This window comes from Amblyraja radiata, chromosome 4 (assembly GCF_010909765.2).
Source record: "Amblyraja radiata isolate CabotCenter1 chromosome 4, sAmbRad1.1.pri, whole genome shotgun sequence".
Classification (NCBI taxonomy): Eukaryota; Metazoa; Chordata; class Chondrichthyes; order Rajiformes; family Rajidae; genus Amblyraja; species Amblyraja radiata.
The window spans coordinates 28,638,010-28,655,005 of record NC_045959.1 but is presented as its reverse complement, the minus strand read 5'-3'; the positions used below and the strand labels follow the sequence as shown (position 1 = coordinate 28,655,005).

The 16,996-nt window shown below is 45.9% G+C and overlaps 1 protein-coding gene across 1 annotated transcript in view; it reads right to left on the bottom strand.

Annotated features, from left to right (window-relative positions):
* dpy19l1 (dpy-19 like C-mannosyltransferase 1) overlaps positions 1-16,996 on the bottom strand; it is a 126,717-nt gene that overhangs the window by 3,329 nt on the left and 106,392 nt on the right. The window contains 3 exon segments of the mRNA XM_033019147.1: positions 3,731-3,830; positions 11,515-11,689; positions 13,779-13,898. Of these exon segments, the coding sequence (XP_032875038.1) occupies positions 3,731-3,830; positions 11,515-11,689; positions 13,779-13,898 (395 nt within the window).

The window sequence follows — 16,996 nt, the reverse complement described above, 5'->3', positions numbered from 1 at the left end:
GGCAGTATGTTGTCCATGTTTCTGATGCATACAGGAGCGTTGGAATCACCACTGCCTTGTACACTAACATTTTGGTGTCTGTTCCGATGTCACGATTTTGAAAGATTCTTGTTCGAAGACGTCAAAAAGCTGTTCCAGCACACTTAAGACTATGTTGGATCTCATCATCAAGGTCAACATTGGAGGAGAGGTGACTTCCAAGGTACGGAAAGTGATCCACATTTTCCAGGGTTATTTCACCAAGTTGAATTGACGGTTCTTTCCAATTTGTCTCAGTTGGTGGCGATTGGTAGATAACCTGAGTCTTCTTGGAGCTGATGTTAAGTCCAAGTTTCGTGTATGCACTGTTGAAGGCAGTCAGTATCAGGATCTGTTGCAGATGATTTTCTGAGAGAGCTGCAACACAGTTGTCGTCTGCGTATTGGAACTCGATGAGGGAGCTCATAGATGTCTTAGTTTTGGACTTGAGACTGGCAAGATTGAAAAGTCTGCCACCTGTTCTGTAGACGATTTAGATTCCTGGGGGTAGGTCGTCCTGGATGATGTGGGTGGTTGTCGCAATGAAGATGGTGAACAGTGTTGGGGCAATCACGTATCCCTGTTTCACTCCTGATCTGACTTGAAACAGCTCACAGTTGCTGTTGCTGGCCATGACTGGCAAGCATGTCATCGTGGAGGAGTCTCAAATTCGAATGTACTGTTCAGGACATCCGAAGGTGGATAGGACATCCCATAAGAGTTCCCTTGATACCGAGTCGAAAGCCTTAGCGAGGTCGATGAATGCCATGTACAAAAGTTGAGGTTGTTCACAACATTTTTCTTGTAGTTGACACATTGTGAAGATCATGTCGGCGGTTCCACGTGATGGTCTAAAACCGGCTTGTGTCTCTGGAAGGATCTTCTCGGCTAAAGGCTTGAGTCGATTGTTCATGATGCGGGCAAAGACTTTGCCTGCTGTTGCTAATAGGGAAATTCCACGATAGTTTCCGCAGTCAGATCGTTTGCCTTTCCTTTTGTAGATGGTGATTGCTGAGTCTCTAAAGTCTCTTGGTATGTCTTCATTTATCCAGATCTTGATGAGAAGTTGATGCAGTTGGTGATGGTGCAGGTTACCTCCAATTTTGAATACCTCGGCTGGTATTCCATTGAGTCCAGCTGCCTTGTCCTTGACTTCTTCAAGTGATGGTAATCTGCTTAGGGAGTTGTCAACAGGCTGCTTTGGAATGTTGTTGATCACATCCCTGTCAAATGAGGCGGTTTGATTTAGAAAATCTTCAAAATGCTCCCTCCATCTAGAATTTATGTCATGTGACTTTATGTGGCTCTAGAAACCGTGGACGCATTGGTGATCATTTTCCAATGTTCTGTAGACTCAGGATCACTTCAGGATGGTTGACCCATCTTCGCTTTTGAGAGGGGCTTGACCGTGAGTGAATGTAACAAAAATAGCTTTGGTGGCGTTGAAAATGCCTCGAGTGTCATTAGTGTCTGCTAGTTGTTGGATTTCCTGAGCGTTTTCCCTCCACCATTGGTTTTTCAGGTTTCGGGTGCTCTTCTGAACAGCAGCTTTGCTCTTTTCATCAATGAATTGTTGGAGTTATTTGTCATTATTGTCAAACCAATCCTGATGTTCTTTTGACTTGAACCTAATTGCTATAACATAGCAAAGATGAGCAGAAAGCTAGAGGATTGGGTAAATTTTAAAGAGCAACAGAAGATAACTAAAAAGGCAAAATGGGGAGAAAAGATGAGGTACGAAGGTAAGCTAGCCAAGAATATAAAGGAGGATAGTAAAAGCTTCTTTCGGTATGTAAAGAGGAAAAAACTAGTTAATGCCAAAGGCGGACCCTTGAAGATTGAAAAGGGTGAATTTATTATGGGGAACAAGGAAATGGCAGATGAGTTGAACAGGTACTTTCTATCCGTCTTCACTAAGGAGGACACAAACAATCTTCCTGATGTACTAGCCAGAGGATCTGGAGTGGCAGAGGAACTGAAGGAGATTCACATTAGGCAGGAAATGGTGTTGGGTAGACTGATGGGACTGAAGGCTTATAAATCCCCAGGGCCTGATGGTCTGCATCCCAGGGTACTCAAGGAGGTGGCTCTAGAAACTGTGGATGCATTGGTGATCATTTTCCAATGTTCTATAGACTCAGGATCAGTTCCTGTGGATTGGAGGGTAGCTAATGTTGTCCCACTCTTTAAGAAGGGCGGCAGAGAGAAAACAGGGATTATACACCAGTTAGCCTGACATCGGTGGTGGGGAAGATGCTGGAGTCAATAATAAAAGATGAAATAGCGGCTCATTTGGATAGCGGTAACAGGATCAGTCCGAGTCAGCATGGATTTACGAAGGGGAAATCATGCTTGACTAATCTCCTGGAATTTTTTGAGGATGTAACCAGGATAATGGACAAGGGAGAGCCAGTGGATGTAGTGTACCTGGACTTTCAGAAAGCATTTGATAAGGTCCTACATAGGAGATTAGTGCGCATAATTAGAGCACATGGTATTGGGGGTAGGATGCTGATATGGATAGAATATTGGTTGGCAGACAGGAAACAAAGGGTAGGAATTAACGGGTCCCTTTCAAAATGGCAGGCAGTGACTAGTGGGGTACGGCAAGGCTCAGTGCTGGGACCGCAGCTATTTACAATATATATTAACAATTTGGATGAAGAGATTAGCATTAACATTAGCAAACTTGCAGATGACACAAAGCTGGGTGCCAGTGTGAACTGTGAGGAGGATGCTATGAGGATGCAGGGTGACTTGGACAGGTTGGGTGAGTGGGCTGATGCGTGGCAGATGCAGTTTAATGTGGATAAATGTGAGGTTATCCACTTTGGTGGCAAAAACAGGAAGGCAGATTATTATCTAAATGGTGTCAAGTTGGGAAAAGGGGAAGTATAGTGGTATCTGGGGGTCCTTGTTCATCAGTTACTGAAAGTAAGCATGCAGGTACAGCAGGCAGTGAAGAAAGCGAATGACATGTTGTCCTTCATAACAAGAAGAGATGAGTATAGGAGCAAAGAGGTCCTCCTGCAGTTGTTGAGGGCCCTAGTGAGACAACACCTGGAGTATTGTGTGCTGTTTTGGTCTCAAAACTTGAGGAAGGGCATTCTTACTATTGAGGGAGTGCAGTGTAGGTTCACAAGGTTAATTCCCAAGATGGCGGTTGATAGATTGGAGCGGCTGGGCTTGTATACTCTAGAATTTAGAAGGATGAGAGGATATCTTATTGAAACATATAAGATTATTATGGGGTTGGACACGCTAGAGGCAGGAAACATGTTCCTAATGTTGGGGGAGTCCAGAACCAGGGGCCATAGTTTAAGAATAAGTGGTAAGCCATTTACAAAGGAGATGAGGAAAAACTTTTTCACACAGAGAGTTATGAGTGTGTGGAACTCTCTGTCTCAGAGGGCGGTGGAGGCTGGTTCTCGGGATGCTTTCAAGAGAATGTTAGATAGAGCTCTAAGGGATAGCAGAGTTAAGGGATATGGGGAGAAGGCAGGAATGGGGTACTGATTGTGGATGATCAGCCATGATCACATTGAATGGCGGTGCTGGCTTGAAGTGCCGAATGGCCTCCCCCTGCACCTATTGTCTATTGTCTAACTAAACATTTAAACAAATCAATTCAAAAACAAAAGATGTTCAAAAGACTATTGAAATGAAGCAGATGTAGATATCACAGAGACAAAGAACAACAAAGGCCACTCACCTCAAGCCTGCATCTTCATAGTGCGGGTGGTTTACGATAGCACGCCCTGTCGATAGTTTGATGCTTGCCATTGTGGGCATGGCTCCAGCAAACACAGCATCTGAATTACAAATGAATTATTTTATTAATTTATTAATAGATATCTGTTCATAGTAGTCGATAATTCAGTTTTAAAATACAATGAATTATACTTGAACCCTCGATGGTCTATACACACGCACTCCCAAATAGTACCCTGATTCATTGATAAATTGGAGGCAAATAGACGTTAAATCAACTACCTGAACTGCACTGTTTCTGTCTCTGGCTCTTTTCCATGTGTATCCTGCATTAATATCCAAGGTAAATAGGTGCTGAGTGACCTGCTCCTATTCTGTGACCACACAACCACTCAGCCTGATTAAAGCACTAAGTCAGGGATCTGTTCCAGTTACTATGCTTGCACGGCTTCCCTTTCCCAGATCGAGTACACAGAAACTGCAATAATAAATATGTAAACTTATGTTTAAAGCAATTTGCCTTTGGCTACTGACCAGCTCCTTATGTTTGGACCCTAACCAGACAGATAAATCAGTGATTTCATTCAGCTGCGTCATAGAGAACGCTGCCCGCAGTATATAGAAATATCATTGTGCACAGATGTATTAAAAACATAAGGGGGGGGGGGGGGGGGGAGAGAGGGAGGAGAGATAGGGGGGGGGGGGGGAGGAGGGGGTGAGGAGGGGGGCGAGAGGGGAAGTAAGGGGGGAAGACGGGGGAGAGAGGGGCGAGGTGAGAAGAGGGGGGGAGGGGGGAGAAGAGAGAGGCTGGGAGAGGGGGAGAGGAGGAGGGGGAGAGGAGGAGGGGGGAAGAGGGGGTGAGAGGAGGAAGAAGGGGGAGAGAAGGAAGAGGGGGAGAGGAGGGGGAAGAGGAGGAGGGGGGGAGAGGAGGAAGAGGGGTGAGAGGAGGAAGAGGGGTGAGAGGAGGAAGAGGGGGGAGAGTATGGGGGGGGAGAGGGACCCGACCCGAGAGCTCGTTCTTCACTCGCAGCGCGTGGAACACAGCGCGCAGATCCATTGTGACGTCAAAAGACAGACGGTTTTTTCCCAACGTTTTTTCAGATTTTTGAGCATTTTCATTAATAACTCGAGAAATAAAGCATGAATTTTTCAGAGGAGCCGATTTCGGACACCACGGGATAAATCTACCGGAATATGTAAAAATAGCACATCGTTTTTTCGAGAAGATGTGATTATACACACACACACATCCAAGATTAGAGTTTTAATAGTTAATAGATATCTGGTGCCAAGATGTGTTAGCAGCACTGTCATGACAGTGATCATAATTCAGCTAGACTCTGCATTATTATGCAAATTAAAGTTAATAAAATAAGATAAATAAAAGTTCTCAGATAGGGCAAGGTCAGTTTTACATGATGATGTAGAACATGTAAAAAGTGTTATTTTGTGAGTAAATTGCAAGTAGTAGAAGGTTTACAAGTAAGACTCAGATCAAAAACCTTTCCGAGCAACTGCCAAACCCTGATATTTATCAGGAAACATACAGGGCAGGTTAAATATAAAAAAGAGGAGAGCCTTTAATAAACACCTGGAGAGGTCTGGGGTAAAATCACTATCAGGGAGAAAAGAAAGCAGGTCGAATGCAAACACTGCAATAAAATAGTAAGATTAAACGAGAACTTACCAGTTTGAAGTTTGATCTTTATTTTATGAGGAGTTACGATGAGGGATTACGTGAAGACCCCGCCAGCACGCATGCGCGACATACTTCAAAGCAGCGGTGTGGAATCACAGAAACAACACAATAATTGAAATAAACATAGTAAAGATAAGGAGAACTAAGTTACCAGTTGATCTCTATAATTGAGAGTGGGAGTGGAGGGCACGTAATCCCTCATCGTAACTCCTCATAAAATAAAGATCAAACTTCAAACTGGTAAGTTCTCGTTTAATCTTACTATTTTACTTCGGAGTATATGGTTATATGGGATATGGGACTAGGGGAGATTATGTGTTCGGCACGGACTAGAGGGGCCGAGATGGCCTGTTTCCGTGCTGTAATTGTTATATGGTTATATGGTTATATGGTTATATGGAGTCACGTGAGTGACTACGTGAAGATTTTAAAGCTCTGTGATTTCAAACCGTGTAACAGTTCATACTTCACTCGCTGTCGAAGTCATCCAAGGGAGGAAGTATGTTATCGTAATCAAACATGAATCTGTTTATAAAACAATAATGGTATTTATTTGAAAACAATAACAAAGATAATAATGCTCCCCCGGGCTTAAATTATATATTTGCAGAGTCTAAAATTCTCTCTGCAAATAAAACAGGTTTTGCTAATGGCTTGTTGTAGAACGTTTGAAAAGTTCTTTCCATGGGCCAGGATGTGGTCTAATGGCACGTCCATTTTTTAGCCGCCTACGTGGATGCTGCCCTGGAGTGAGATGTGTAAATATCAGTATCCACTCCAGCAGCTCCCAGTACCTGTTTGAGCCATCTAGAGATGGTTTGACTCGACACCCGACCATGTGGCTTTTTGTGCCTGACCCATAGTGCTTTTTCTCTCCCTCGGGAAATTTTGGTTGTGTTGATGTATAGTAGAAGGTGAGTCATGACACATAAACGAGGGTCAGGTGGGTACGCCCGGAATTCCATAATAAGTCCTGAAGTTCCTGGTCTGCTCTGTTTTACCAGCTCCTGAATGGTGAATGTTATTTGGTCTGATGTTATGACCATATTGTCCAGTCTGAGTAGGTAAAGGGACTGGACCCTCTGTGCTGAGACTAAAGCCATCAGCATGGCCGTTTTCAGGGTTAGCTGTTCCAGAGTGAGGGATCTGGCTGGTGGCCATCCGCTTAGGTATGTCAGGACAACGCTGACATCCCAGATCTTGGTGTACCTAGGTCTAGGGGTGTTTGAATTGAAGATCCCTCTCATTAATTTGGCCACCAGCGGATGAGACCCTATGCCTGTTGTCCTGGTGCCTGTCTTAGGTAGGCTGACAGTGCACTTCTAGCACAATTGATAGCGCTATAGCTCAGACCTTCATCATGGTGAAGGCTGGCCAGGAACTCCAGTACATTTGTTATGGTGGTTGATCTGTAGGTTGTCCCTGTTTTCGAGCAGTATGTTTCCCATTTTCTTATACTCGAGACGTATTGTTTCTTGGTGGAAAGTCGGTGAGATGCTGTCATCGTGTCCATGGTCCTGTTTGACAATCCCAGGTCCAGCAAAGGTCTTTTTAGAATCTGCAACCCAGTAGGTTCATTCTGTCATGGCATGGGTGACTTTCGCCTGATACAGATCAGTAGATCTGGTCCGCTGGGAATGGTCATGGGTGTTTCAACGATCCTGTCAAGGACCACTGGGAACCATGGCCGTGTAGGCCAGTCGGGTACTACCAAACTGCCTGAAGCAGAGTCCATCTGTATTTTGCGTAGTACCCGACTGATGAGGCAGAAGGGGGGAAAAGCATAGAATAAATAGTTCCCCCAGTTCAGCGCAAATGCATCCATCGCCGCTGCCTCAGGGTCTGGTTCCCAAGCGACATACATCGGTACCTGGTGATTCAGTCGGGATGCAAAGAGATCAATATCTGGTGTTCCATATTGCTTTGTAATTTCAGCAAATACTTTGGGGTTTAACATCCATTTGATGTTATCATTGAACTTGCGTGACCTGGTGTCTGCCACTGTATTTAGCTTACCTGGTAGATAAGTTGCTGATAGCCAAATATGTTTGTCGACACACCATTGCCAGATTGTGTTGATCAAATTATCACATGATATCGATTTTATCCCGCCCATATGGTTAATATAGGCCACCACTGTGGTATTGTCAATCTGCAAACGAACATCCAAATGGTGCATATTTGAACAATATGCTTTTAAACCATAGAATGCGCCCAACATTTCCAAATAGTTTATACCCAGTGTCTGTAGTAGTGATGATTCTAGATTAGTCCATCTACCACCTGTACTGGATATGGTATTAGTTGCTCCCCAGCCTTGAGCACTGGCATCTGTTTGTATTGTTAATGTTGGGTTATTGATAATGATGGGACTGGAACTATGCCAAATGTTCTCTTTCCACCATTGTAACTCTGATATTGCTTCAATGGGCAATTTCATGGTTCAGTCAAAGTGACCTGCATGTTGTTTTAACGCTTGCACCTTTGCTCTTTGTAAGTTTTGATAATGCAAAGGTCCAAACTGGGTAGCTGGAAATGCTGCTACCAATTTCCCAATTACTCTTGCCACTTGTCGAATGGTTGGTCGATTGTTAACCATTAATTTGTTACAGGTTTGTGCCAATTCTGCTGATTTTTCTTTTGGCAACGTTACAGACATGTGGACTGAGTTAATTGTGAATCCCAGATAGTCCATAGTTGTGGATGGCGTCAACTTAGATTTATCTGGATGTATGACAAAGCCCAAGCTTTCAAATAAATGTTTAGTAGCTAATACTGCTGAATTAGCGAATTCCATGGTTTTGCCTATTATCAAAATATCATCAAGATATGCCATGACAATATGTTTTTGTTTTCTTAATATTGCCAAGGCTGGTTTTAATATCTTGGTAAACAGTCTTGGGGCTGATGTTAGCCCATTAGGCAACGATTTGTTACTGTCATAGTTGCCCCATCCAGTTAAATTTTAGGTGTCAACGATGATCCTTATGAATGGGTACTGAATAGTATGCATCTTTTAAGTCGATGCTCGCCATAAAGTATCCTTTGGAAATCAATGATTTGGCAGTCACAAATGTTTCCATTTTAAAGTGTATATACCTAACGAAAGTATTCAATGTTGTTAAGTCAATGATGATGCGACATCCACCATCCTTTTTGGTTTTAGTAAATATATTTGATACAAATTCCAAAGGTTCGTGTTTAGATTTCTCTATGATTCCCTTTGTATGTAACCTCACCAGTTCTGCTTGTCCCTCACGTTTTACTTTTAGTGAGAGAGTAAAACCCCTTTGGGGTGCATGCTGAACTGGTGGCATGTTTTCTTGAATTAATTCAATTTTATATCCTTGAATACTATTAAGTATATAACTATCAAGTGTGATAGTCCTCCATGCTTCCATAAACAGGTGTAGTCTCCCCCCTGTTAGCACAATCCCCCCACGTTTTATGTACTGGTAGGAACCAGACCCACCTACCTCCATTGTCATTGGTGGTGTATTCATTTCTTCGGTTTCTGGTTCCTTGTCTGTCGGGGTGGTGCTGTTGGGGGGTGGCGCATTTTCCATGGGGCCCGCTCTGGGACCTGTCCTAAAAAAGACTTCCGGGGATGGTATGCGGACCCCGAGCTTTCACCAGTACCATGAAGTAGACGCCTACTGGTGGATGCGATGGGGTACTGCCGTCTGGGTTGCGTGGTTTTGCTCGTTCCGGGTCCTGCCCTCATGAGGCCAAATGCCTTGGATTCTTCGTCCAATTCTTTGACTTGCTTTCGCAAGTCCTTGCCAAATAGCAGGATCTGTGGTTCTGAGGTCGGCGTTCTACACAGTCCTGTGAATTTTGGATTGAGGGCAGGTCTTAGGGCCTCCTTCCGGAGGTTGTTAATCTCATACTGTGTGTTGCACAGTAGAGCCAGGGTGTCTTGTTGGTTTGTTGTCATGTCAACCCCGTCCACGGAACGAGCATACGAGGTGATAGTCGACGTCAGGAGCTTCAATATCTTTTGCAGTTTTAATTCTTGGGTTCTGATATCCTGCCCAATGTACACCCAGATTTGACTATTAACGGCAGGCACATTGAGCGAAATGCAATTTTCAGGAGGCGTGTAGAGGTCCAACGCCTCATTGACTACCTGTTCTTGCAGTGGTTTAAAGGACAGGTAGTCAATGCTGGCCGCCAGTTTAGGCTGTAACGGCCGTCCCGCTCGCGGTGTTGCCACGTAGCGGTTCACCACTCCCAGCAGCTCTTCCTGTACCCCAAGCATACTCCCGGTTTCTTCAGCCAGTGACCCCTGTTCTTGACCAGCCCAGTCCTGGTCGCCAATGCTCCCCTCTGCTGAGGGAGATGCGATGGCCAGTGCTTGATAGTGCACTGGAGCGGGAGTGCTTGTGCTCCCTTGGCGAGCTTGCCCCATCTCCCGGAGCAAGTCTCGCTGGAGCATTTGCTCCATGAGCCTTTTCATCCGGCTCAAACGGCCACCTTTGCCGCTCTCGGGCGGCAAGTCTTCCGCACCGGACTCGTCTGAGTAAACCGGCCGGTCCGACTTCCGCTTTGCCTTACCTCCAGCCCGCTGCTGTTGTTCGAGCTGTGCTAGCGGCGCTGGGCTCGGCTCGGAAATGGTGTCGGTGACTGTGGACCGCAGCGTGTGCGGTCCAGGTGCCGCCGGTCGCCCCCCACTGATGGAACCCTCCTGTTCCGTTACAGTCGAACGGGGTATGACCTTCCTCGGTTGTTTTCCCTTGTTCATGATCCTGTGTGAGTAAACCAGAACAAGGGTTCGAAAAAAACACGACCTCAGAGTAAGTTTACTTACCTGGAGGTCCCGTTTTTAAACTTGTTGCGGGAGAGCATGCGTGCTGGCGGGGTCTTCACGTAGTCACTCACGTGACTCCGAAGTAAAATGGAGCATTATCCTGCTGAACAGGATACACAGAGATGGAAGACCAAAATACGTAAAAATCATCAGAACTGATGAAATGCATCCTGAGATATTAACAGAAGTCAAGGGGGGAAAAAAACAGGCAGGCCCTGACCATTGTTTTACAAACTGGACTGAGGCAGAGCCACTGATGATTCCTTCCAGCATTTGTTGTATTTAACAAACCCCACTGGTGCTGAATAATTGCTGAAGTTACACCATTAGATAAAGAGAGAGCAAGGGGAGAGCTGATCATTACAGAATGTTCAGTGCTGACCAAGCACGCAAGGAAAGCTCAGTGGGAAATTGAATTCAATTGGGATATTCTGTTGAATTCAAATGGGAGGTATTATTTGGGACAGACAAACCAGGCCAGGCAAAAATGCATGGTTATTTTAATTTGTGGATAGGATTTAGGCATTGTGATCTATTAGGCACACTGGCTGATCTAAGGTCACATATAGCCAAACTGGTAAGGTCAGCCAGTGTGAAGGAGAATTAGATAGCTTTTGCTATCTAATCAATTTTATAAAATCAATTTTCAAATTATTTGAATTGAATTCCCTAGTTGAGGAACTGAAAAGATCAGTCTGAAGAAGGGTCTCGACCCGAAACATCACCTATCCCTTCTCTGCAGAGATACTGCCTGTCCCGCTGAGTTACTCCAGCTTTTTTTGTCTATCTTCGGTTTAAACCAGCATCTACAGTTCCTTCCTACACAAGATCATTCTGAATTTGAGTTTCCGGATCAATGGTCCAGAACTTGTACTGTTAACTTAATGTATGGTCGCACAGTAAGAACGTAGAAGGTTCGTGGATTGCATGTCACAGAGCCAGGCAATAACAGGTAGAGAAATGGTTAATACAGCAAATAAGATATTTGCTTTGAATTTAATGCTGCTAAATAGGGGCAAGTTGAACTCACAGTGCCCCCTTTCACCCGATCTTAAATCAGAACACCCATAAAATAACTACGAACCTGTTAACAGGATCTGGCAGAGAGCTTTCCCACAACAGGTTCCAAATGTTGTACATGAGGTTTGGCACATTCGGAACACATGTGTGGAGCAACTAAATGATATTTATAAAACCGGTGTTTGATCACCCTATTGGTTTGATATCATGCATTTACTGGAATGGAGTTCTGTTCAGTGTCGTAAGAGTGACTTACCCGTCCTGGTGTTTTCTTTAATCCACTCCAATAACTCCTCCTGGGGGAAGTTGCTGAACTCTCCAATGATGCTCCACTGCTCCCTCAGGTTGAAGGCTCCCTGCAAAGCCATTGCCGCTAGCATCACACACACAAATATCCGGTGATGGGATTTATTCTTGATCCACCAAAAAAACTTCAAAGGAAGGTAAAAGAAGATTCATGAACAAACTTTCAATGCTACAAAGGAAGTACTAAGTTAGTGCAAAAAGGCAGAGAAATAGGTCAAAGACATTTTGAAGAGACGTTATATCCAAAGTTAAAAACTACCAGCATCTAGTTCAAAGGAAACAAGTGATATAACAGACCTTTATAACAGCATTGCACCACCCACAGTTTATGTTATGAAGAATTGAGAGGCCTAGACGAGATATAAAGTAATAACCCATTTTAAGGGTCAGTGCCCAGGGGAAAATATATGTGGGTGGTTTAATTGTTCACTGCTGGAATATTAGAGGGAAATATATCCCCCAGAGGCAGTGAACTCAGTTGTAAAAGGCTCATGAAGGCAGATATCCTCAGCACATTCACATTTCACCAGTGCCCATACCCAAGTCTGCCAACAGATAGCCTTCCTTTCTCAACCAGTTTTGTTCCCTCTGTAGGAGTAAAGGAACATTAGCTCACTCTATCTCGGGGAGTACTGAACTTCAGTTCCAAGCTGGCATATCTGAACTGGTGTCAATGCAACATAGTTGTAGCTTGGATACTCTTTAAACCAGGTTATCTGGCGAGAGAAATAATTCACAGTTCACATCTTTCATCAGATCCACACTGACTATGAGTGACAAGATGGCTCCTCAGGAGGAGGAGCCATCTTGGGGAGCGGCTGCTAACCAGCAGCCGTCCGTTTACTTCGCTTTTTTAAAAAGTTTTTAGTAAGTCCTGTGTTTCGTCCGTTGGAGAAATTGACTTTTTAATGTGGGGGTAGGGGGCAATTTTACTTCTAGGTCCCTACCTGGTCGGTGAGGCAGCTTTTTCTCCGGGCTGCCCGTCGACCCGTCCTCGTGGCCTACCAGCGGGCTTGGAGCGCCGTTTCCTGGCGGGGACCGCCCAGCACCTCGGCCTCGGTGGCGGCGCAGCGCTGGGGCGCTGTCGCGGAGCGGAGCGGGCGATGCCTTGCCTGGGTCGCCGCGCTGGATCGACGCGCTGGAGCTCCGGTGAGCTGTGTCCGCCGTGTTCGACACCTCCGGGCTGCGGGTCTGCGGAGCGGAGCGGGCGGCGCCGATTTCAACATCGGGAGCCTGGGAGCTCCAGGCCGGCGCGGCCTTGTCGGCTTCGGAAGCCGCGGTCTCCAGCTAGGAAGCGGCCGTTCCAGGTGGCCCAGCCGCTGAGAGGACTCTCCCGACGCCGGGGCAAGATCACCCGGTGAGAACGGCCAGGAACATCGGGCCTCCATAGAGGCAACAGCGGTGGCCTCAATAGGCCTGACTTTGGGTGAACTTGGGGTTGGGGACTGGACATTGTGCCTTCCCCCACAGTGGTATTCATTGTGGGGGGATGATTTTTTTGTCTGTAAGTAATCCTGTTAGTCTGTGTCCAAGATGGCTGTCGGAAGGGAGAGTGGACGCTGGCGCGCTTTAGCTGCCGCTGCTCTCTTTTCACATTGTGTTTTTGATTTTTTGTTTTTGGACTGAATTGTGTTTTTAATTTGTGTTTCTGTGATGTCTTTATTATTTATTTTATTCTGATTATATGTTTTTTATTCCTGTTAATCTCTGTAAGGTGTCCTTGAGATTCCTGAAAGGCGCCCAAAAATAAAATTTATTATTATTATTATTCATCCCAAACACTGAGATATGCAGTTTTTGGGAGCAGGATTTCGACTGTCCCTTACGTGGCACATATGTGAAGCAAATGTTACTCATTAACCCCTGCCTTCTTGTTCTTCAGGGCAAACCGTGTCTGCATGTTGTTCAGGTTTCAAGGCAGCCCATGCTTCATGCAGCCCTTGCTGATAAGTTGCAACTGGCATTGAACACAGTGCAACCATCAGTAAACACCCCACGTCTGACCCTGTGATGGAAGGCAGGACACTAATAAAATACAGTAGGTGTTTGGGACTAGATCACTGCCAGAGGAAGTCTGACAGTGATGCCTATGCTCTTCTCAATTGACTTCGATTGATGGTGTCCATCTCCGGAGGAAGATCAAATATCAAAACTCTCCTCTAACAGGGTTTGCAGTGGACACGCATTAAACTCCACTGGAGATGCTTATCTTACCTGTCTGGAAGAAATCAGAGACGCCATGAGACACATGTGAGGTGTGAGGAAAAGTTTGAGCCTCATGATGAGAACACCCAGTAGGACAAACGCCAACAATTGGAAAACGTGATAGACCATCTGTGGAAACAAGTCACATGCTGGCTTTACACAACCCAATCACAAACAGCTATGCCAATATTAATCACCTACAAGTCCTCCCCTACATCTTGAATAGAGACATGGTCATCATCACTGATGAAACAAGACCTCAGGACAGACACCCTTAGCCGGCTCCAGCCTTCCAATAGTTAGCAGAAAAGGGAGGAGCATAAATAGGAATATAACAGATGGGTGTAGGTATAATGTGGTTGTACTAGTTGGTGATTTAAAATAAAATATTAACTGGGACTTCATTCGTATAAAGAGATTAGATGGGGCAGAATGTGTTATGTGTGTCCAGGAATGATTTCTGAAGCATGTGTCGATGGCCCTACTTGAGAAGGGGCCATCCTCTTAGTTAAAAAGGCAGGGTAATTGCCTTGTGTATCAGTGGAGGAGCACACTGGGACCAGTAACCATAATTATTTTAGTTTCAATAAAGTAATTGAAAAGATAGGACTGTAGTCCTAAATTGGGAGAAAGCTAATTTTGATGGCATCATACAGGAGCTCTCAAAAATTAGTTGGGAAAGGCTGTTTGCAGGTAATGGGAAATATGGCAAGTGGGAGGCTTTACAATGATATTGGAAGAGTTCAGGGCCAGCATTTATCTGTTAAGAGTGAAGAGCAAAGCCGGCAGGATTAGGGAACCCTGGCTGACAAGGAATATAGTAGCTCTGGTCAGGAGAAAGGAGGCATATGTCATATATAGGCAGCTGAGATCAAGCTAATCCCTTGAAGATGGAGCAGTATACATAAGAAGATTAGGAGGGCAAACAGGGGCCATGAGATATCCCTGACAAAAAATGAAAGGAATTCTAAAACATTCTATTAGTGCAATGAGGACTAGGTCCCCTTAAGGATCAGTGTGGTCTGGAGGCGGAGGAAATGAATACTTCTCATCTGTATTTACTGTGGAGAAGGGCGTGGAAGTGACCGAGTTCAGGGGAGGGACCAGAAGCATATTGACATTGTGAAGGAAAAGGCATCGAAGATCTTGGAACATATAAAGGTGGATAAATTCCCAGAGCCTGACCTGGTGTATCCTAAGATGTTAAAGGAAGCAAGGGACGAGAGTGTTGAGGTCTTGATAGAGATCTTTGCATCTTCATTTGCCACAGATGAGGTACTGGAAGACTGGACATTAGCTAATGCTGTATCTTTATTTAAGATGGTTGGTAATGAGAGCTTTGCTGTAAACTTATGGAGACATGGAAATTGGTGCAGTAGTGGACAGTGAGGGTTATGTTGTTTTTTATGTGCAATCACACCAATGTAAGAGTACAAGAATGCATAACTTTGCTACCAATTGACATGTCTTCTATGCACCTTACTTGACAGTGCATTCATTTCCATCTCTATTTTTTCAGCAGTTGGAACGGCTGCTTCCTGCTTTTAGCACTAGATGATGATGTAGAAGCCATTTTGGAAGCCTCCCTCTCCCTCCCTTGCTCCCTTCCTCTCTCTCTCTCCCCCCCCACCTTCTTCTCTCTCCCTCCCTCTGCCACTAGGGGCACCGCATTGACGGCAGCCTCTGCGTACAGCCCGTTTGTTTTTCAATCTTTTTAAAATTTTTAGTTAATTTAAAGTCTGTTTTGGGGGAATCTTTAACTTTTCGATGTGGGGGAGGGGGTAGGGTAAGGGGGAAACTGTCTCCCAGTCGCTTCCTGGCGGAGACGCGACTATTTTCCGAGTCGTGTCCTCGCCCCCCTCCTCACGGCCTACCACCCGGATTGGCGCGGCCTTTCCTGCCGGGGACAGGGAACCGGAACAGAGCCACAACAGCGGCGGCGCAGCGCTGGATTCACCGCGTAGCGGGCGATGCCTACCAGGATTGCCGTTTGGAGCTCCGGAGCGTGGGCCGCTGCTCCAACATCGTTGAGCTGTGGCTTGGAGAGCTCCCAGCGCAGGCAGCTCTGAACAACATCGCGGAGTCCTGGGGCCCTTTGCCGAGGGCCGCCAGCATTGCATCTCCGCCCAGTGAGGCCTGCGGACTTTGGGAGCCGCGGACTCCGGTAGGAGGTGCCCGACTCGGATGTCCATGCCGTTGAGGAGGTCCTCCAGTCCCGACGTCGGACTTCCATCACCCCGGCGAGCGGGGCCTGAACATCGGGCCACCTGTAGCGGCGACTGCGGAGGGCTCGGGGAGGTCCCGACCACGGGTGAACATCAGGAACATTAGAGGAAGATGACTGACTTTTGTGCCTTCCCTCATAGTGGGAAACCTTTTGATTCTGCTGTGTGGGGATGTTTTATGTTGAACTCTAGCGTGTGTTGTGTTCTTTATTTTTATTGTATGGCTGTATGGTGATCACATTTCACTGTGCCAACTGGCACATGTGACAAATAAATGTATCTTGAATCTCCTTCCCCCCGTCCCTCCATCCCTTTCTCCATCCCTCTCGCCCTCCCCCCTCTCTCTCTCCCTCCCTCTCCCTCTCCCTCCCTCTCCCTCCCCCCCTCTCTCTCTCCCTCCCTCTCCCTCCCCCTCTCTCTCCCTCCCCCTTTCCCTCCCACCCACCCTCCCTCTCTCTTCCTTCCTCTTCTCCCTCCCCCATTCACTTCCTCCCTCTCTCCCTCGCTCCTTCTCCCTCTCTCCACCCCTCCCTCTCTCCCCCTTGAGCCTACCCACCGTCCTGTAAAATCCAGGCCAATCCCAATGTAACTGCAATCCCACTGGTAACCTTTCACCACTAGGTTAATCCAGAATTCTACCACTGCAAAAACAAAAATAATCAAAGGCTCAACTACCACTGAGAAAGAGAATTCCAAAGACTCATTGTTATACGAGAATTTTCACGAACAGTCTGTGACCCATGGCGCTATTTTTAGAGCCTATAGCGCTGTAGCTGACAGCTCTTCGTTTAAATTCCCACACGTTAAACTGACAGCGCTCTGTTTAAACCTGGAGCGGGACAGGCAGCCTGGAGAGAAGGAATGGGTGACGTTTCTGGTCGAGACCCTTCTTCAGACTGAACTGAAATCCGTATTTAACAACACAAAACCGTACACCCGTATTATAATCGCATTTCCGTACAAAATACGGAAAATCCGTACTACATGGCAGCTCTGTACTTG